Here is a 23092-nt window from a genome sequence, read left to right on the forward strand (position 1 = left end):
TAACACATCAGCTTTAATACTAAGTAAAATAAAAATAAAAATAAAGTCTGATTGAGCCATTTTAATTGGATATCAATCACACATAATCTTCCATCTTTTATAAAACTCAACTTGGGCCATCAAGAACATAAAGGATACTATTAGTTAGGAGAGAAAAGAAAAGAAAGGACAATAATAATTTATATTCGTATTTGGATAGATAGGGAAGAAAATAAAAGAAAAGATAGTTGTTCTTATTTAGATAAGATATGGGAGAGAAAAGAAAAGAAATAATAATGACTAAATTGCTGTACTACCCTTTCATAATCACTTCACACGTTATCCATTTCCAAAATCGAATGTTTCCATTAGTTCAATGCAATGGGTAAAAAAAAAAAAAAAAAAAAAAAACAGGCTTAAGCAAGAGCAAAACATGATAGTTAAAAAAATCATTAGCTTACTCACTCTTATTAAATGATATTATCCCTAATTAATTAAGAACAAAAGCAGGCTCAAGCAAGAACAAAACAGAATAGTTATATAATTGGGACATAAATGGAATAACTTTTCTGTATATTGATTTGTGGAGGGTATTTTTTGTATTACCAATTAATCACTTACTCCATAATTCTTTGTCTCCCTATCTTCTCAAATTGGGAGAGAAACCAAATGAGGGATAGGGAGGGATAACTATCCCTCCACATCTCTTCCAATCCTCTCTTTTCTCTCCACTTAATCCACCCAAACATACTCTCACCCTATCCTTTCTTTTCTTTTCTCTCCCGATCCCTCCAAATCAACCCATCCAAACACACCCTTATTGAATGATGATTGAAAACCCCTTTCTAAAAATTAAACCCCAAGTGTGCAAAGCAAATAATTAAATTATACCTCCACTACAAGACTTAGTTGAACCCACAGTTCTTGCTCGCCTGTTGAGTGATGATGTTCAATGGAGCACGAGAGGAAAAGAAAAATAATCCAAACACGAATCAAACATGTTCGCTCATTGATTGATGATATCCCATTGAGGTGAGAAGAAGAAGAAGAGTGGAGAGAGAGGAGGGCGTGGGTTTGGGAAGTGATGAAAAGGAGAAATAAAATAGAAAGGATGAAGAAGAAGAGGAACAGTGGAGAGAAGAGGGCATGGGTTTGTGAATCGATGAAAGATAGAGAGAAAAGAGAAAGAGTGATTACACAATTAAAACGGGTCGATTCGACTTTCTTCTTCTTCTTTTTTTTATTATTTTGTTGATTTTGTTATTAAAGTTGATGTGTTATTTTGTTATTGGAACACATAAGAGATGAGTAGGGTGAAGCTACTCACCGATGAATAACTAAGCATTGTCATTCAGACAAACATGCAGTGCAATTCAAAAGGCAACACAACATTTAATATTTAATCAAATAATAAATAATAGAAAAAATTTGTGACAATTAACCCAAATATTCAAAATAAGAAGAAAAATCATAAGACGTAGACAAGGTTTATGTTGAAATGACTTAACTATCTATAATAATTAGGTTTAAACAAACATATTAAATATGTCATATTCACGATTATAACATATTAAGTTAACCCTCAATCCTAACCCGACACATTCTAGTAAATGGGTTAATCGTGTCAACCCGTTTATGACCCGAATCCGTTTAAGGTCAACCTAAACCCGCTTATCTTGTGTTGTATTCTAGTCGTGTTGGCGGGTCGTGTCCTAATTCGCCACCCCTACATGCAGCATCTGTAACAACAGGGTCTCAAAGATTGTTGCCTAGGGCTTTCAATTTGAGCCCCAAATTTTGTATTACTAAGATCTCTCAAACGTTTGGGCATTGCATTCACCTAGGGTCTCAAAGAATGTTGGGCCTTTTAGGGCTGGCCTTGTGTAGCAGCATGTGTCTTCATCCATGACAGATCATGCATCCAAATACCATTGGGCTAAGTTAAAATTTAAAAGAAAATAAAAAAAAGTTATAACTAGAAACATTAGATATACATGCACAAACACACACACACAAAAACACACACACCAAGGATGATTATGAAGCATTATTAAGAAGAATCTAATTATTTCTAGTTACAGACTTACAATGGGAGAGATGAGTCATCAATTATTCTCTCTTTCATTTAAGATTGATTGTGATAAAATGTATGACAATTATTATACAGGAATCTTGCACTTTTTTTTTTTTTTTTTTTTTAATCTTGACCAAGAGGAAACAAGACTACAAGCCAAGGCTAGAAAACATCAACATACAAACACTGACTAAACCGACTAAACCAGTCAGGTCAAGGAGGACCATTATTATACATTGGTAACATTTTTATGATCCTCATTAATGATATCTTTTGGTTCTTTAAACTCACGTATTTCCAAAATTCACATTATTGATTATACAAGCAAGAAAAAGAAAATTATGGAAAGACTCGCATGAATAATTTTGCTTATTATGGAATAACACAAGGGAAAGGAAAATGAGTAGCTGATATGCTCACTTCACTTTAAAGGACCTTTCAAAGGTGTGTACTAAACATATAGTAACAATTAAGATTAAAAAACATATAGTAAAAATTTAATTGATCGAAATGAATATTCCACAATTATCACATATAGTGGGCCAGTGTTATGATCTACAGCCCAATAGACAAGTGAGTCAAAATTTTCAAAGTTTCAAGTGAGTCAAAATTTGTTTGTGCTATGCTTTCTCTAGAGATAAATAACATCAAATCTTATAACGCAATTTAATATAAAAAGGTAATGTTGCATGGCCATGTGGTCCCATTTAGATAGTACATACAGAGTAACCTGGGTTATGCAAACGATGCAAGTTGTCTTGAAATAGACCACATAGCCATCAAGGACCTTAAGGTCATTATCTGCAGCGACGGATTAAAAAAAAAAAAAAAAAAATCGGCACCACGTTGAATGAGAAGGAAAAAAATTAAATAGAATAAAGAGAAAAAAAAGATGTCGGAGATAAGAAAGGGATTAAATGTTTGCCTCTTTTTATTTGGTTGAATGAAAAAGAATGAAAAAAATTGACAATTTAATTTGATCGGTAGGATAAAAGGAAAGATAATTAATTAAATATTTGTGAAGGGTGATGTAGTAATTTAAAACTTCTATAATAGACTCACTTATCTTCTCTCTTATCTTCCGCCTATATTTGAGCAGATAAAAATTTGTGAATGATGAATGATGAGTCATCATTCCATTTGTACAGAACAAAGGAAATTTTTTCCTTCCTTGTTTTTTTCCTTCCACCCCTCTTCTTTTTTTCTTACCGAACATAACAATATCTAAAGGAAAATGTTGAGGACAAATTTTTTTTAAATAAAATAATAAATATAAAAATTTAATTTGTGTGACTTGTCTAACATATGTCAGGCTGTGTGCCACGCATATTCATGCTTCCTAGAATATCATGGATGTGCATTAGACAATTAAAAATGAAGAAACAAAAGAACCGATTTACTTTACTTTCTTTTGGACTTAAAAATATCAATGGGTGCAAGAATATATATATATATATATATATTGTGGATATTTTCAAAAATTGAGTAAGAATATAAGAGTGTGTGAGAGAATCAATTTTCATAAATGTGGGGGTGTATAGAGTGAAAAAGAAAGATAATTATCTTTTGAATAAATAAAAAAAAATCAGTGGGGCAAGAATATGGAGGTATTTTTACAATTTGAGTGGGGACATTTTTAAAATTTTGATAAAAACTATAGGTAATAATATAAAAAGAAAAAAAAATCATTGGAGACAGATGCCCGCAATTCTATGCCAGGCCTGGTTTATTTAGTGGTAATTTTTACTTTTTTAATCTCAATGTTCCGTTTGGTTGGAGGATGGAAAAATGGAAGGAAGGGAAAAGAAAAGGGATGGATGGGGCATCCTTAGGGAAAGAATGTGCCTTTTTCACTTTTTTTTTTTGGTTGAATGGAATGAACAATAAAAAGTAGAAAGGGATGGATGTGGTGACAAATTTTTTTTATTATTTTTTTATTTTTTGGTCGGAATGAGGGAAAAATAATTTTTATTTTCTTTTTACTAATATACCCTAATTATTTAAAAATCTAAAAATTCTATGTCTATATCAAATTTTTAGGATTGTTAGAAAAGAAAAATCCATATTAATGTTAATTGTTACTTTTTTCTCTCTCATCTTCCTTCCAATATTAGGCGAATAGAAAAATATAAAGAAATGAGAGATGAAACGTTTCATCTCCCCTTACTTCCTCTCTATTTTCTTTTTTTTTTAACCATACGAAAAAATTTGTTCGTTCTTCCTCTCATTCAACCCTCCTCAATTTTTTCCCGTAATCAACAAAGCTTTAAAGATAGAGGGCCCGGGCTCTCCATTCAAAAGATAAAATGTTTCGGTCTCCCTAAGTGTACTGTAGAAAGTTAATTCCCAAAAAAAGAAACAATAATAATAACGACTGTTGAGTTGTCAACGTCTTTGCTTGGTTGGCCGTTTCAAGATTGATTTGTTAAATGGTGTGTTGAATTCCGAATGTCAATATTGTAGAATTGCTCAAGCCCCAAATTCCAAAGCAGCCAAAATAAAGGGTGAGATGGGCCATGGGATCACAAACCCATAGAGAAGAAATAGTCCACGCCACGAACCCATTCAGTTCAAACCTTGAACAATAGAGACTTATTCTATCTGAAATAAGTACACCAATCCCTTCCTCTATATATAGACCATGAAACAACCACATATAATCACTCATCAAAGCATAAATCCATCATCACAACCTGATCATCCTTCCGAGTTTTGAATACCCTTTCATAGATCAACTAATTTAATTGCCACAACAAAACCTCAAAGAGACTCGAGGACGTAAACATGGCAACCCTTCAAGCATCAAGTGTGATGTCTTCATCCACTTCTCTTTCCTCGTGTTGCCGGAGAGGGATGATCAGAGGGGCCATCAATGTACCAACACTCCGGCCAAGTCATCTCTCTCTTCCCAACCTCTCCACCAGAGGCTTGGTGGACGAATTGGCGTTGAGAAGTGGTTACACAAGTACCACCACTACCCACATTAATGAAAAGCATTTCAACTCTCCCAAAAATACAAGATTTGATACTAATGCTGCCGATCCTGCGGTGATGGCTAAGCTTTATTCGATCATGGAGGCCGTTGCAGACAGAGTGGAGATGCATAATAACATTGGAGAGCAACGAAACAACTGGAACAGCCTGCTTTTAACATCCATAAACGCAATCACACTTGGTGCCGCAACCATGGTTGGGATTACAGCTTCAGGTGCTAATGTTGGTGCCCCTTTAATGGGACTCAAGCTCTCTTCTACTGTGTTGTATTTGGCAGCTACTGGGATGCTGTCCATCATGAGCAAGATTCAACCTTCCCAACTTGTTGAAGAACAGCGAAACGCTGCAAGGTTGTTTAAGCAGCTCCAAGGTCAAATTCAGACAACCATATCCATTGGCACACCCACAATTGGTGATGTGAAGGAATTTATGGACAAAGTTTTGGCTCTTGACAAGGCCTACCCACTTCCTCTACTAGGCGCGATGCTCGACAAATTCCCATCAACGGTTGAGCCTGCAGTGTGGTGGCCACAACAGCCACGAAGACAAGCAAAAGGGCTTGGTAGGAATGGTTGGAGTGGTGAGTTGGAAGGGGAATTGAGAGAGATAGTTGGGGTTTTGAATAGGAATGACAAAGTAGACTATTTGAGGTTGGGTGAGAAAGCCTTGAAACTTAACAAAGTATTAGCCATTTCTGGCCCTTTATTAACAGGCCTAGCAGCTATTGGCTCTGCTTTTGTGGGATCTCCTTCTCATGGTTCATGGGCTGCGGTGCTCGGTATTTTTGGTGGTGCTTTGGCAAGCATTGTGAACACATTAGAGCATGGTGGTCAAGTGGGAATGGTGTTTGAGATGTATCGGAGCAATGCCGGTTTCTTTAAGCTCTTGGAAGAGTCTATTGAATCAAACCTGTCTGAAAGGGAAGTGGGGAGGAGAGAGAATGGGGAATTGCTTGAAATGAAGGTGGCTTTGCAGCTGGGAAGGAGCTTATCAGAGCTAAAGAATCTGGCTGCTTCTTCAAGAAAGGGGGAGACCACTGAAGAGTTTGCTAGCAAACTGTTTTGATACTTCAGTGGTTCATTTTCACTTCTGTTCAAATTTTGTAGTACATTTTTGTACATATATATCTTTAACACTGACAATGTCTATAAACCAACCCATAGAATAGCTAATTTGATTCATTCATTCAATGTATTGACATCTTATGAAAATTGAATTTTCCATTGTTTTAAATTGGCATTCAAACAAACATGCAATGCGCGCAATCGGAAAAGGCTAACTACAGTATGGAAATATTGGAATGAGATAAAAATGTATATGTTGGTAAAATTACAAGTTCTTATGCCCATTAAAGGTGATTAAGACATTGAGAAATATTATATGTTGAAAATCAAACATTGAGTACGATACATAACCCCAACCCTTCAACTGAAAGTGTTGGGCCAAATTAATGCATATCCCAGCCATGTAATGCATATATCCATGTGGCCGGATCATGGCCGAGCTGCTAGCTTCCTAACCATGGAACGTTTCAAAGCTTGTTGTGCAGTACGTGGTTATTCACACAAGTCGATTTTATTCACCATCGATCTGTTTAATTCTAACATTGCAGTAAATTTCTAATCTATATGGTATGCTATATAATGTCAGAGTTGGCTATGCTTTCAAAGGTTTACCTCCATAACCGTGCAAGGCTGACCATGCATTTATGGAACAGCCACCTACAAACAGGAGGCATTTGTAGGGGAACTAAATTTTATGTCTCATTCACTCCATTCATTACACAGCTTGCATGCATCCAAATAATTGTTCCTGAAGGTGACCTTTGTTTTTTTTTCCTCAGCAAATAATTAAACTCAGAAGTACTTGCAGTTAAAACAGAAAAAAAGAAAAGAAAAGAAAAAAAACAGTGAGTAACTAGAATCATAGATACACATGCACACTTCATGAGTGCCCCATATGCACACTTCATGCTTAAGCATACTAAAAATGAATAATTTAATATGCTTATAATGGAATAAGACAAGGAAAAGAAAAATGAGTGCGCCATGCACACTTTGTGACAACCCGAATTTTTTAAAATTTAATTTATTTCATTATTTTCTTTATTGTTGTCATAATTAAATATTTAAATATGGTTGGAGATTTACCCACTAGATGATTTTGATGGGTTGAATTGCTTTTATTATATTGCTATATATAATTTGTATCTTGTCTGATGAAGAGCGGGGTTGCAATTCGAAAATGGTGAGAGATTGAATTTGATTTTCTTGCTTTGAGATATATATATTGTATGCAGAAAAGGGAACAGCCGAATGGGATTAGAAGAGAAAGGAAGTGAGATTGATATTTTATTGCCGGGTCCCACTTGAATTATATTTAAGGAATTTTTGTTTTGTGCTTTTACATATGTTTATATGATATATATATGTATGTGGTCTGTGGAGTAAAGTGGGCTGCGAAATAAGATTCGAGAGAGAAGAAATTTGATCTGATGATATGATAAGTGGCGCGACCTACTTGAATATTTTTGTGGCCAATATTCCTTCTTGTCTAATCTATTCATGTGGACTGCATCTGTTTGGAGTGACCTGTATTTGTTATTTCTGTCTCGGCTGGAACTCCTTCTCTCCCTCTTCTTTTCGATTTATTTTTCTTTTTCTTTTAAGTTTCAAACTTCAATCTAAGATTTCCCTTCCATCCTTTGGAATTTTTGAGTGCCGTTTGCGGCAAAATGAAGCTCACAACGAGACCTTCAAATCCATACCAGCAATTTCAACTTTTGGCCACTCTAAGAAGTCCGAAAATTGAGACCCATTTTGAGGATTTTTGCATCCTAAGAGGTAAGGGTGCTCTAATTCATGTATTCTTTGCTCTCGGTGAATTTTTCATTCATTAATTTGATACTAGCATGCTTAATTGGTGTAGATCTCTTGAGATGTGATACAAATGTTGTATATGAATTTTATTGTGTAAAATGAGTATGCCATGTGCTAATTGTTATTTTGTGATGAGGTGTATTTAAATGGCAAAAATTGTGTATGTATATGTCGGATTTATTGTATGAGTGCATGTCGGCTATTTTTAAATTTCCATTAAAGCATGCTATGTTGTTGTAGTTGATTAAGCATGATGGAAGGTTATGAATTTTTTTTTTTTTTTTTTTTTTTTGATTGGTTATAGCATGTAACATTCATACACCTCGTTGGGAAAGAAAGGAAAGTTTGTTATAAAAAGTAACGAAATTGATTTTTGGGAAATTATTTTTTTGAAAAACGAATGGAATTATTTTGGGAAAGTATTTTTGAAAATATTTGCGAAACCGGACGCCTAGGAGGCGCCTAGTGGTCCGTGATGTTAGTGTAGTCTAGAAGGGAGTGTGGTTGAGCTAACTAGGCCGGATGCGACGCCTTGGAGGTGCCTTGTGGTCGTGGATAGTTAGTCAACCCCCCTTTCGTGATGCCTTGGAGGTGCCTTGGGTCAGATTACACTAACGGTTTGGTTGTTGAAACGGAATTGTTTCAGAAATGGGGAGTGACATTTGCATAATACTGCACTTCATGGAATTGTAGTAAATCTGTGAGCGGTTGACATTTGCAATATAATTGTTGTTGTGGTTAAGAATATGTGTTTCCCTATGGTATGATCCCGTTCCTTTTTACCTCTTCTTTATGTGGATTCACGGGGTCATAAGAGGTGTGTCTTAGACACTTCCTACTGAGCGTTTAGCTCACCCCATCATTTTAACATTTTTTCAGGATACGGAAAGGAAGTGCCGGACGACGCTCCTCCATAGGGTTCGATGGGTTAGTGGACTGTTTGACATATTTTGAACTATGATCTTTTTTTTATTATTATTACTATTGCTATTACTATTTTATTTTTGAAACCCTGGGATGACACGTATATTATGTATTGACGTAGGAAAGGACGGTAGTGTCCTCAGTTGACCTCGGGTTCGGGCAAGGACCCGGTTAGCAATTCGGACCCTCGCGTTCGAGTCGTTACAAATTTGGTATCAGAGCAATGGTTCAAAAACCAGTAGGACGACGGGTAGAGGCCTACCTAGGGTTGTGTAGAAGGTGGATTGCATTATTTATGTGCTTATGTGTTAAAGTATCTGTTATCTGAGAAGCATGCTTACTTGCCTAATTGCTTATATGTTTACGGTTTTAAAAGGCATGCTTATTTGCTAAGTGTTCACATGCTTTCGTGTTTAATTGCTAAAATGTGTGTTATATGGCGATGACGATGAAATGTATAAATAATTAAAAATATATTAATTATAATATGATGACATTAATTATGATATGATGACAAGTATGATTTAAGTGGTAACGGCAAGTGGTAGGCACGGTGTGTGTAATTTAATTTTAAATAATAATGTAGCAAATAGTGAGTATAGTAGGTGCAAGCCTGTCTCGTATGGTATTGTGACGGTTATTTAAGCACGATCTATGCAAGTATTTTTTTAAAAGGAAAGACGGGGCGTTTAAATTTTAAAAGAAGGGACACGATTGTATTATGGTATGGGGTATGGTAGAGTACTTGTTGCGGCATGGATGGTTGTGTGAGTTTTGACTTGAGCAGGCGAGGAGCTCGGTTGCTCCAGGGTTGTTTGGGTGCCGGTTCTTATCGAACGAATGGTGTGGACTTCTAGCTCGTGGATTGAGCTATTCAGTGTGTAGTCATTTTGATCTTCTTGTTGCATTTTGTGTGGTGCTTAGAGCACGACTTTAGAACGGGTTCATATTTCATGGCATGGTATCTTTGTTGTGTGCGAGTTTCATGCATCGGTGGATGGGTTCCTGTGATCGTGGAGGTCAGGTGTGCAAGTGAGGATTTCTAGGGAGAAAGGTATGACCTTAGGAGGTTAGTGTTGGTGACTTGGGTCACGGTTTGGTACTGAGGTTCTCTTCGAACCGGTTCGTGGTGGGTGTGATAGAGGTTGCTAGAGTCACGAGTGTAGTCTATGGGTTGTAGACTTTTATTTCGAGTATTCTGGTACAGTCTGAGGAAGCATGTTGGTCATGGTTGATAAGGGGATTGTTGGATTCAGTAGGTCTGGTGTGACGTAGGCATTGACCGGAGTCATGCCAGTGTTGGATGATTGACCGTTTGATGTGATTCATTTCGTGGGTTGTAAAAGTCTATTTTAGAGACTGGTTAGTTAAAGAATGATTCTCATTTTGGATAGTTACAGGAACATGTCGTGGGTAATTGACTCTCGGTGAGTTGATTGCATGGCACGGTGGATGAGCGGGGTTATAGGTTGTCACGATTGTCAAGAAAGTCTCGAGGTAGGGTATAGTGGTCAGTTTTAGTTGGGTAGTGCAAGATTGCACGATAAGGCAGGTAGTATGGGGTCATTGAAGTGCTTGGTCATTTACGGATAAAGTGATAGATGGTAGGTGCGGCGTACCAAATAGAATGTGTTTTAAAATTTGGAAGTTGTGGATTAGGGTTGTATTTTGCTTAAGGGGTATCAGGAGATAGTGCTGGTTATTTGAGGATCCAAAAAGATAGACTGATGAGTAGAATAATTGGGATAAGAGTGATCCCGTAGGTTTAGTTGGTAACCCCATTTGACTTTTGTCGGGACCAAAGGTGTTCTGAGGAATAGTGAAAAGGAAAGGTAATGATGTTGAACCTAGAGCGCAAAGTTTTCTTGTTTAGGCACGTAGGTTGTCTTAGAAAGAGTGGTTTGAGTAACCGGTAAGCGTTAATAATTGATTGTATCGTTGATGGTTAGAGGAGACATTTGGATGTTGAGCATTCTGGTTTTTGCGCTCATTTTTCCTTTGGGATTTGTCGGAATGGTATTACCGTATAGAAATTCTTTTCTAGTGGCAAGTAGTGGTTGTTGTGGGAGGTATCGAGAGTAATGCTTATTATTTTGTTATGATGGTGTCATAGGAGAAATTGCTTGGTGGTGACTTGGAGATCTGGTGAGATGAGAGGTTTGAGTTTTCATTCAAGGATGATAGAAGTAGAGGTATTACGGTGTGATGTTTAGTATTGATGAGCATGATGGTTTAGGGTATGATCAGAGGGTGGATTAGAGAGTATGAGTTGTTGTATGTTGTCGGGTAGGTGATGGGATTGTGCGCCAGTTGAGACGATTGTGGTCGACTTAGTCTATAGAGCCAGAGAGGACAATGTGGCTAGATAGGCACATTTTTCTTTTGACGAGTCAGTGGGCTATTGTGACTGAGGTCACGAGTCGGGTGTGCACAGTGATCGAGACAGTATCGTCTAGGAAGGTAATAATGGAATAAGTGGTAAAGTGTCATTTTATGGCATATGGGTTGTCATTTGGGAGTGACGGGATGTGGTGTCCGATGGGTTGTGATCGTTTCTAGTGTTGGTATGTTGTAAGCATTGATGCTCTTGTCTAATGGTTGTGTTGTGAGTTGTATCTTAGTACTCGACGAATAAGTGGTAGGGATCTGATTGGTTTTGGTTAGCATGAGCGTTGCGGGGTATTGTATTCAAGGTTTCTGTGTTGATAGTGTATGATGATCCGTTAGTGGCAAGGTTGCCTAGAATTGAGTTCGTAGTTCTGTACGGGTATCCATTTGGTTCTTCTCTTTGCGTGTAAGGAGTTTAATTCATCTCAGGTGAGACTGGGTGCATGTCCATGGTTAGACAGTTGGTGTGTAGCATGTGACAAGGTGTCGGGTGCATTCAGGTGCGAGTCGTCAGTCTCTTATGAGAGTAGGGTTTGTTACACTTTCCATTTGTTCTAGTCCTGGCAAAGACGTCGTTTGTCGTGAGTCTTATTCTCCGTTTAGGAGTTGTGCGCGTCCGTGGGTGGATGGATCTGTGAATGGTTTGTTATGCTGTTGAGGTTTATTGGTAGAGGTTTTGCTTGAATGGGTCGACTCCCTCCTCCGGAGGGAGGTGGAGTCTTTAGGTTTTGTGGTGCTTGTTTTGAGAATAGTTTTAACAGGTGGAATGTGAGGCATGGGTTGTCAAATAGGGATCTTGTTTCCGGTGTAAGGTGCTATCGGTGATGGCTAGGGAATGTGTTGTGGACGGTAGTTTGAGGATGACTAGGTGATGTAATGTGAGTGGTGTATCCGAATACTTTTATTGTTGTCTGAATTGAGCAGTGCCTTGAGGACAAGTGTTGGTATTGTTTAAGTGCTAAGTAGTTAGAGAGAAAGAATGTGTGATTTCATTGAGAAATAATATGAGGGATTGACTTTAGTTTTGAGGTTTCAAGCATGAGACATGTATGTTGTGTGTTCTGAAGAGGTAAGAATTGAATCGAATAATGTTGTGAAATCGTTTATCTGGTGTGGGTGTTATGAGGAAATTAGAGATCTTTTGTACGGGTTGATGATTGTGACGTTCGGTGTTGTGTTGCTTTTAACTTGTTATGATTGTATGATTAAGGCATGATTGGGATTCTTAGAGCTAGTATGGGATTGCTTAGTTGTTGAGGTTACGTATAGCGATGGATGGATAGTGAGTGGATTTCATTGTTGTTTTATGGACTGTGTGAGACTGTATTTGAGGTTTGGACCCAAGGATAGGAACGACGTCTGTGTTGAGATCAGATCAATGATAAGAATGACCTGGCCAACCATTTCTCCCGAGTTAGTCCATCTTTAGCACGATGTCAGGTCAAGAGTCTATGATTGTTTTAGGTTGTCAGAAACAGTGAGAACACGAAATTGTGGATTGTGTCGGTGTGACAGCGTGCATTCAAGTGGTTGTCACGGGTAACGAAGTGTGTTAGGTAGGATCAAGTGTCCGATAAAAGGTTGTGGTACAACCATTAATTATTGAAGATCTTATTTTGAGAATTTGTGTCCCAAGTATAGAATGGTACATTTTATTGTTCTGGTGACTCATGATTATGTAATCATTGGAAGATTTGTGGTCTAGTCATCTTGAAGTTGTTTAGTATAATGATTGTTGTACAGTGCGGTTGGTAGTCGCTGGTGCGGTTATGTGATGGTGTAGTTATGTAGTAGATAACGAATGCTTGGTCTGAAAAGGATTCCCTGTCTGGGGTTTTGTGTATTTTTTTAAGAGATAAGTTGGGATTGGATGTTTTCGAGTATGCAGAAACTGTTGGATTTGAATTTCGGGATGAAATTCTTTTTAAGTGGTGGAGAATGTGACAACCCGAATTTTTAAGATTTAATTTATTTCATTATTTTCTTTATTGTTGTCATAATTAAATATTTAAATATGGTTGGAGATTTACCCACTAGATGATTTTGATGGGTTGAATTGCTTTTGTTATATTGCTATATATAATTTGTATCTTGTCTAATGAAGAGCGGGGTTGCAAGTCGAAAATGGTAAGAGATTGAATTTGATTTTCTTGCTTTGATATATATATATTGTATGCAGAAAAGGGAGCAGCCGAATGGGATTAGAAGAGAAAGGAAGTGAGATTGATATTTTATTACCGGGTCCCACTTGAATTATATTTAAGGAATTTTTGTTTTGTGCTTTTGCATATGTTTATATGATATATATATGTATGGGGTCTGTGGAGTAAAGTGGGCTGCGAAATAAGATTAGAGAGAAAAGAAATTTGGTCTGATGATATGATAAGTGGCGGGACCTACTTGAATATTTTTGTGGCCAATATTCCTTCTTGTCTAATCTATTCATGTGGACTGCATCTGTTTGGAGTGACCTGTATTTGTTATTTCTGTCTCGGCTGGAACTCCTTCTCTCCCTCTTCTTTTCGATTTATTTTTCTTTTTCTTTTAAGTTTCAAACTTCAATCTAAGATTTCCCCTTCATCCTTTGGAATTTTTGAGTGCCGTTTGCGGCAAAATGAAGCTCACAACAAGACCTTCAAATCCATACCAGCAATTTCAGCTTTTGGCCACTCTAGAAAGTCCGAAAATTGAGACCCATTTTGAGGGTTTTTGCATCCTAAGAGGTAAGGGTGCTCTAATTCATGTATTCTTTGCCCTCGGTGAATTTTTCATTCATTAATTTGATACTAGCATGCTTAATTGGTGTAGATCTCTTGAGATGTGATACAAATTTTGTATATGAAATTTTATTGTGTAAAATGAGTATGCCATGTGCTAATTGTTATTTTGTGATGAGGTGTATTTAAATGGCAAAAATTGTGTATGTATATGTCGGATTTATTGTATGAGTGCATGTCGGCTATTTTTAAATTTCCATTAAAGCATGCTATGTTGTTGTAGTTGATTAAGCATGATGGAAGGTTATGAATTTTTTTTTTTTTTTTTGATTGGTTATAGCATGTAACATTCATACACCTCATTGGGAAAGAAAGGAAAGTTTGTTATAAAAAGTAACGAAATTGATTTTTGGGAAATTATTTTTTTGAAAAACGAATGGAATTATTTTGGGAAAGTATTTTTGAAAATATTTGCGAAACCGGACGCCTAGGAGGCGCCTAGTGGTCCGTGATATTAGTGTAGTCTAGAAGGGAGTGTGGTTGAGCTAACTAGGCCTGATGCGACGCCTTGGAGGTACCTTGTGGTCGTGGATAGTTAGTCAACCCCCCTTTCGTGATGCCTTGGAGGTGCCTTGGGTCAGATTACACTAACGGTTTGGTTGTTGAAACGGAATTGTTTCGGAAATGGGGAGTGACATTTGCATAATATTGCACTTCATGGAATTGTAGTAAATCTGTGAGCGGTTGACATTTGCAATATACTTGTTGTTGTGGTTGAGAATATGTGTTTCCCTATGGTATGATCCCGTTCCTTTTTACCTCTTCCTTATGTGGATTCATGGGGTCATAAGAGGTGTGTATTAGACACTTCCTACTGAACGTTTAGCTCACCCCATCATTTTAACATTTTTTCAGGATACGGAAAGGAAGTGCCGGACGACGCTCCTCCATAGGGTTCGATGGGTTAGTGGACTGTTTGACATATTTTGTAACTATGATCTTTTTTTTATTATTATTACTATTGCTATTACTATTTTATTTTTGAAACCCTGGGATGACACGTATATTATGTATTGACGTAGGAAAGGACGGTAGTGTCCTCAGTTGACCTCGGGTTCGGGCAAGGACCCGGTTAGCGATTCGGACCCTCGGGTTCGAGTCGTTACACACTTCATGCTTATTATGGAATTATATATTTATATATACTTACTCGGTCTTAAATTAGATGTTCGGAATCTAACTTTTTAAGATGATGAATTTTAATATTTTTTTATGGATAAAATTTGCATATTCACTAATAAGTAGGGACAAAACTAGAAAAGTGTGTGAGAGGGGGCGATAGTGTAACTTTTTATAACTTTAGTAGGGGCGGTAGTGTAATTTTGTTAGTTTATACATCAAAAATGTAAATTAATAGAGTATATTACTAAATAAAAAATAAAAATTGTTGTTAATTGTAGCGACCCTAAACTGATACCCTTTTTTAAAAAAAAATTTGGTTGATGCAAGGGTATTTCGATCTTTTCACGTCTTGTGTACGGGTTTTTAGTTGGATCCTTCACATTTTGTGCATTTTAATTTCTGTGGATTAAGTGATATTTTATGTGTTGCATTATCTATGTGTGGTGTAGAAATTGGAGTAAAAGAAAAAGGAAAAGAAATTAAAAAATGGTGCGACCCACATGCATGTTTTAAGCCTCATTTTTTTCCTTCTCTCTTCACTCCCGCTTCTAGTTTTCTTTTTTCTTTCTTTTGAGTTTCAATCTTTGAGACAAGATTTCTCTCTCAATTCTTGCCGAATTTAAGTGCCGTTTGAGGCAAAACGAAGAGCACGATGAGCTCTACGCACTAGTACCAGAAATTTTAGCTTTGGTGCCCTCCTTGGATTTCGAAATTTGGAACCCATTTCAAGGGTTTTGTCCAATCTTGAGGTAGGGGCCCTTAATCCATGAAATCTTTTGCTTTAGTGAGTTGATCTACTTGATTTGTGTCTTAGAATGCTTAATTATGTTAATTATAGTTTAAATTGACTTGATTGAGATATATGAACATGTGAGAATGTGTGTTAAATATGTTGTATGAAAAGCTTGCTTGTATGATAACCATGGAACTATGTGGATTAAATAACTTATGTAAAGAACATGTTTATGTGTTGATTTTCATATGCCAAAATGCTAGAATCTTATTATATGCCGTTATGTGGTAAATCCTTTGGGAATTTTTGTGAACCATGCCTTGTTAGTTAAATTTGAACTAGTCATGGGATTATGAGCATGGACATAGCATTGATGCATTCATGCACTGGCATTGGGTATGAAAGGGAAGAAATCGTTTTAACAAGAAAAAGAGAATTTTGGGAAAGTATTTTAATGAATCGGTTTTGTGAAAACCCGGTCGCCACGGGGGTACCAGAGGGTCGGAAGGTTAATATAGCCTTGAGGGAACTAGGGAGATTGCCCTAGCGTGGTTAAGCTAGCTGGCCCCATAATGATGCCACGGGAGTACCAAGGGTCAGGAACACTAGCCAATCCTTCTCTCGTGTCGCTGCGGGGTCACCAAAGGGCGGGTTATATTAACAGTTTACAAGTGATGGTTTTGATTTTGAAAACGGGGAGCGACATCGGCTTGCATTGCATTCCCATTGCATTATGTTACTTATGTGGAGATTGATTATTATATTGTGGTTTCCCTACATGGCCTGATCCCTATTCTCATTGCTCTATTCTATGTTTGGATTCACGGGGACATAAGAAGCGTGTCTTACGTGCTATCTATTGAACTTTATGCTCACCCTATTATTTAATGTAGTCCCCTTTTTAGGAGAGGTCATGCCAATTTTTTTTTAAAAAAAGGGTATCAGTGTAGGGTCATTACATTAATGCCTCTGTCCTTTATGGTAAATAGATCATCTCTAGTAACCATTGATGTGATCCAATCACAAATATATAAATACAAAATTTGGAAAGTGATAAATAATGCAATATATATTTTTGGAATAAACTCGGTCACCTTCACTGATTTTTTTATTTATTACTTTCCAGATTTTGTATTTAAAGACTATTTTACATTTGTGATTGAACTATATGAGCAATAAGTAGAGATAACATACTCACTAATGAGTAAACAAGTCTTATCATGAATTACCAAATTATTTACATTAGGTCCACATATATAGCAAGAAGGTTAAATTAATAATTTATTAAAAAAGAAAATAATAATAATAATAATAATAATAATAAAAATAATAATAATAATAATAATAATATTTTAAATTTTCAAACATAACATTTATTTTGGAGATCCAAAAATGAAAAGATTGACCGTATAAATTAATTGAAATGCATATTTCATTATTATCACTGGGCTGGAGCAGAGTGCTATGACTTTTACTTCTAAAGTTGAAGTCTCAAGAAATTAAATAATATAAAAATGTGTGCGTGAATACTTAATTGAAAAGAAAAAAAAAAAAAAAAAATTCCAACAGTGTCAATCGAGTCAAAATAAGTGTATGTTATGCTTACCGGATAGATAAATAAAATCAAATTCCATAACACAATTTAATATATATATAAGGCAATGAGGTCTTGTTCCCACAATAGATATAAATCATAATTTCTGTATGTCACGGTGGTGTAAACTATTTTGAATTTAAGCTCTAAAAATATTTTCTTTGTAAAATATTTTTTAAACAAAATATTTTTATATAAAATATATATTTTTTATATTTTATTTTTCGGTGTTTGGCAATAGTTCATAAAATATTTTTTACAAAAGTTTTTATACACAATTAACTCTATTTCTTTAGTGTTCCTCACTAACAGAGAATAGTACTCATAATTAACTCTCTTTCTTCGTTGTTTCTCACCAACACGGAATAGTATTCCCTAAACCATCTCTCTCCTTGTTACTTTCTCTCTCTCTATGCTAAACCATCCCTCCCTTTCCTTCTCATTCCTTTCTCTCTCCACACTCTCATTACCTCGACCAATCCAAATTTGTTCCTCGACCAATCCAAATTTGTGTCCATCTTTCTCTCTTATCTTACTCTCTCCTCTCACTTTATATATACATATAGAGAGTGAAGACTGGAAATTAGATTTTTAGATTGTTAGATGGACATAGGGGTTCAATAAGAATACGGATGGTGAGATGACTTAAGATAGTTCGTGAAAAATGACTCACGAAAACTTTTTTGATAAAACATTTTCAGTCATTTGAAGCTGATAAACAAAAAAAACAAAAACAAAAACAAAACAAAAAACAAAAGCCTTAGTGGAGTTTCTTCTCTTTTTAATAAGAAAGATAGGAGGATTGAGTCATGCAAGTACGTACAGGGTAAGAGTTAATTGCGAAAAAAAAAAAAAAAAACAGGGGCGAGACAAAAAACAGTTGAGTTGTCAAAGTCTTTGCTTCGTTGGCCGTTTCAAGATTGACTTGTTAAATTGTGCGTTGAATTCTGAAAGTTGCTGAAGCCACAAATCTCAAGCAGCCAAAATAACCATTCAATTCAAACCTTGACTAATAGACTTCTTCAGCCTTCTGTCTCCATCCCCCAACCCCTTCCTCTATATATATAGACCATCAAACAACCACAAATATCACTCATCAAAGCCTAAATCCATTCACCACACAAAAACATCACAAACTGATCACACTAGATTCTCCTAAGCCTAAACCTTGCAAATTTTCAATACGTAAAAATAATTAGCCATAACAAAAGTTAAACATACATGACAACCCTTCAAGCAACAAGTGTGATGTCTTCATCCAGTTCTCTTTCCTCGTGTTGCCGGAGAGGGATGATAAGAGGGGCCATCAATGTACCAACATTCCAGACAAGTCATCTCTCTTTTCCTAACCTCTCCACCAGAGGCTTAGTGGAGGAATTGGAGTTGAGAAGTGGTTACACAAGTACAACCACTACCCACATTGAAAAGCATTCCAACTCTCCCTAAAATACAAGATTTCATACTAGTGCTGTGGATCCTATGGTGATGGCTAAGCTTTTCGCAATCATGGAGGCCGTTGCAGACAGAGTGGAGATGCATAAGAGCATTGGAGAGTAGAGAAATAACTGGAACAGCCTACTTTTTACATCCATAAACGCAATCACACTTGGTGCTGCAACCATGGTCGGTATTGCAGCTTCAGGTGCTAATCTTGGTGCCCCATTAATGGGACTCAAGCTCTCTTCTACTGTGTTGTATTTGGCAGCTACTGGGATGTTGTCCATCATGAACAAGATTCAACCTTCCCAACTTGTTGAAGATCAGGGAAACGCTACAGGGCTGTTTAAGCAGCTCCAAAGCCAAATTCAGACAACCATGTTCACTAGCACACCCACAGTTGTTGATGTGAAGGACTTTATGGACGAAGTTTTAGCTCTTGACAAGGCCTTCCCACTTCCTCTACTAGGCGCGATGCTCGACAAATTCCCATCTACCATTGAATCTGCAGTGTGGTAGCCGCAACAGCGACGAAGACAAGCAAAAGGGCTTGGTACGAATGGATGGAATGGAGAGTTGGAAGAGGAAATGAGAGAAATAGTAGGGTTTTGAATAGGAATGACAAAGCAGACTATTTGAGGTTGGGTGAGAATGCCTTGAAACATAACAGAGTGCTAGTCATTTCCGTCCCCTTACTGACAGGCCTAGCAGCTATTGGCTCTGCTTTTGTGGGATCTCCTTCTCATGGTTCATGGGCTGCGATGCTCGGTATTGTTGGTGGTGCTTTGGCAAGCATTGTGAACGCATTAGAGCATGGTGGGCAAGTAGGAATGGTGTTTGTGTTGGGATTTATATGCCCTGGCATAGCAAATTCCTGTTTGGATTAAAGTGACATATGTTCCTGACGTTTCTGAAATATTTATGTTTTATACAATTAGTGAATTCAATATATTATATTTCGATTCTTTATAGAATTGATAGTGTCCATTTGATTACAAGAGATATTTATATATATGTATGTGATGGCAATCAATGCATGATATATAAATAGTAATCATAAATGGTTCATAGTCGGTAATTATGGATGGACTCATAATTAATTAAGATTTAAACTGGATCCGCGTTAGGTTGAGATATATTGCGAGAGCCGTCATATGCAATTGCTCCCTATCACCGTCATGGCATTTGACTCTTAAGCATGAGAAAATTATAGACTCTTTTATTAATTAATAATTACTTTGATTTGTTCGGCGGATTCTTCGGGATCCTTAGACCGACACTTTGGGTAGTTATGTAATTAATAATTAGAGGGTTATATTTTCAATATTTGCATCATTGCTAGTTGTATTTATTTTGTATTGATTATGGTTGATCACAAAGTAAATTCGAAGGCCTTCGTGTGTTTTTAGACAAAATGATTTATTTTATATTTATTTATTTAAATTATTATTTTTGTCAAACAAATGTTTTATTGTGATCAAGTCAGAAATAATCAATGGTACCAAAATAAATATATTAATTAAGTAGTCGGATTGATGGCTTTATTTATCCAATAACTAATTAAGCATAGAGGAGTCAAAGTGCAATATTGACTTAGAGGTTATTTATTATTTAATTGGATTTCAATTAATTTCTTTTAGTGGAGTAGAAATTAATTTATGAATTAATTGAATTGGGTCCATGGACTGGGCCAATTATTAATTCATTGTAGCCAATAAAATAATAGGCCCAATGGATTCTCACTCATAGCCCAACTTGATATTGGAATCATATTAGATTTGAGACATATGAATTAGAGATTGAGAAGGATTTGTTGTTTCCTTTTCTTTATTTTTATGTTGCCTATAAATATACATGGTCTATGTATATTTTGGGGTGATTTTTATGAGAAGGAAAAAGGAATAAATTTTCTCTCTCTAGAAAATTAGGGTTTATGTTCTCATCTAATGTAGGCTCCCACAAGCCTAGTTTTCCAAGGTCATTCATGGAGGCTTATGAGTGATTCCTAAAGGCAAAACAATTACCAAGAAGATGGAGATCCAAGGAGAAGGCATCTTGCTAAGGGATCTACAATAAGTGAGAACATTCACTTTAGAGGAAATATTTAAAGGTTTACTCAGACCTTTGATGTAAGTATTCAATCCATTAATTGAATGATACATCATATTTTTATTTTTGCATAAAACTTGTCTCTATGTGATGAATCAAGATCTATGATTCAAAATCCCTCGAAAAGGTTTTAAAACTTGCACGTTTCCCAACAGTGGTATCAGAGTATGGTTTGATTCATTACTAGAGATTATGATTTTATGAAAATCATCATTCATGGATCCAAATTTATATATGCATATGTATATATTTTTATATGATCATGATGTATGTATATTTGTGATTGGATGAATGTTGATGAATGGTTGGGCCATGGATGAAGCTTATAGGTTATTGGAATGTAATTTTATTTTTGGATGAATATAATTAAGGCTTTGATTTAGCCGTTTGAAAGTTCAATGATGTAATTTAATTTTTTTCCATTGTATTTCAAATTGTAAATTTATTTAAAGCCATGTAATATTCATCAAAGGGTGCTATGAAGCTTCAAGAAGGTCTAAAAGGGTTAAATTAGGCTTCATAAATTTTCTGAAATTTTTTCGGCATTTTTCGGAATTTTTTTGGAATTTTTTTGGCTTAATTTATATTTTCTGGAATTTTTTAATTATTTTCTGAAATTTTCAGTGTTTTTCCGGCGACCGGAAAATTGCCGGCGGCGAGGTATTAGCTGGAGATAGGAGGACTGATGATCACATGTTTCGCGGTACACCAGAATTTGGTGCAACCGCAATCAGGACCCTTGGATCAAAGTCAGCCCTGGAGTTGATAAGGTGCAGCGCACCTACATGGAGGATGGTATGCAGCCTCACAAGAAGCGCGCGTGAAGATCACGCGCCGTCATAGCTGAAAAAAAAAAAAACAAGGCGCGTGGAGCTTACGCGCTGACCAAGTCAGCACCTCAGGCGCGTGGAGCTCACGCGCTGACTATGTCAGCCAAAGCCACACTCCTCCACGCGCGTGCAGGCGCGTGGAGGCGCGTCCCACGCTCCCCTGGCGCGTGCCAGCGCGTGGAGGCGCGTCCCACGCGCCCCTGGCTTGTGCCAGCGCGTGGGAGCGCGTGGGGGCTCGTGTGTTGTCCTTTTGCTTGCTCCAGGCGCGTGTGAGCGCGTGTGGGGTCCTTGGGGTTCGTTTCAAGCAGTATTTTACTTCTCCTAACGCGTACAAGCTTCCTATGGATGTTTACAGACTATTGAAGGACGCCTGCACCGCAAGAATAGGTTTTAGATGTTAAAAGCTGATTCCATTGGCCGTTTTTTATTTGCTTGATCATTTTGTGTGATGTATGAAATGCATGGAATAAATAATTATTAATTATTATTGTTCATGCATTGGATCCATGATATTTAATTAAATGACTTGATTTATATTAATTAAATTATGAAAATTAAGTGGATCTGATTACTAATTAATTTGAGGGCACTTATTGGGAAACGCAAAATTATTTTTTAAAGTGTGCTTCAAATTAAATATTAGTGAATCATTTAAAGTCTAAATATTTTCTAAATTTAATTGGATTAAAATCAAGACGTTTTGCATGCATTATATCATGTAAATGAATAAAATGAAAACCCTAATTATGAATGATTAAAAATTGAGTGGGAGCGGGGATTTTTATACATTGCCCCATGGCCTTTGTTATTAACACCATTGTAATTAGGTCTTCAAAAATAAGGCCCCACGCATGATTTGAAGAGTCTTAATATTACAAGAATGGTTATCTCATGAAAATAATAATATTAAATGTTCATTGTAATTAGATCTTTAAAAATAAGGCCCTACGCATGATTTAAAGAGTCTAGATTATAATGACAAGATATTTAATGTTTTATTTTTCATTAGAGCATTAATAACGTTATACACTCAATCTAAAATCAATAGTGTTAGCTCCCCAACGGAGTGGTCTATACTAGGTGATTTTAGAAAGGCTAAACATAATCGGGAATCATTTCATATAGATAGACAAGGCACGTCTTAAGAGATATGGAAATGATGGGATTTGCCCGCCAATAGCAATAATGAACTTCGCCAACCGAATAAGTTATTGGCGTATTGGTTATTCGATTTTTCATGTAGTGGTTAAGG

The 23092-nt window shown here is 36.4% G+C and overlaps 1 protein-coding gene and 1 pseudogene across 1 annotated transcript; both read left to right on the forward strand.

Annotated features, from left to right (window-relative positions):
- The first annotated feature begins 4362 nt into the window (after positions 1-4362).
- On the forward strand, positions 4363-6250 carry LOC132271100 (probable F-box protein At4g22030). The gene has a single exon (XM_059772406.1). It carries the CDS (start codon positions 4838-4840, stop codon positions 6110-6112), a length of 1275 nt encoding a protein of 424 aa, XP_059628389.1. The 5' UTR covers positions 4363-4837; the 3' UTR covers positions 6113-6250.
- Positions 6251-7353: 1103 nt separating this feature from the next.
- Positions 7354-21544, forward strand: LOC132267255 (probable F-box protein At4g22030; annotated as a pseudogene).
- Positions 21545-23092: the final 1548 nt, after the last annotated feature.

The sequence above is a fragment of the Cornus florida genome, unplaced genomic scaffold, assembly GCF_030987335.1.
Source record: "Cornus florida cultivar Cherokee Brave unplaced genomic scaffold, ASM3098733v1 CherokeeBrave_3.0.0_Hap2_Chr01, whole genome shotgun sequence".
Taxonomy (NCBI): domain Eukaryota; kingdom Viridiplantae; phylum Streptophyta; class Magnoliopsida; order Cornales; family Cornaceae; genus Cornus; species Cornus florida.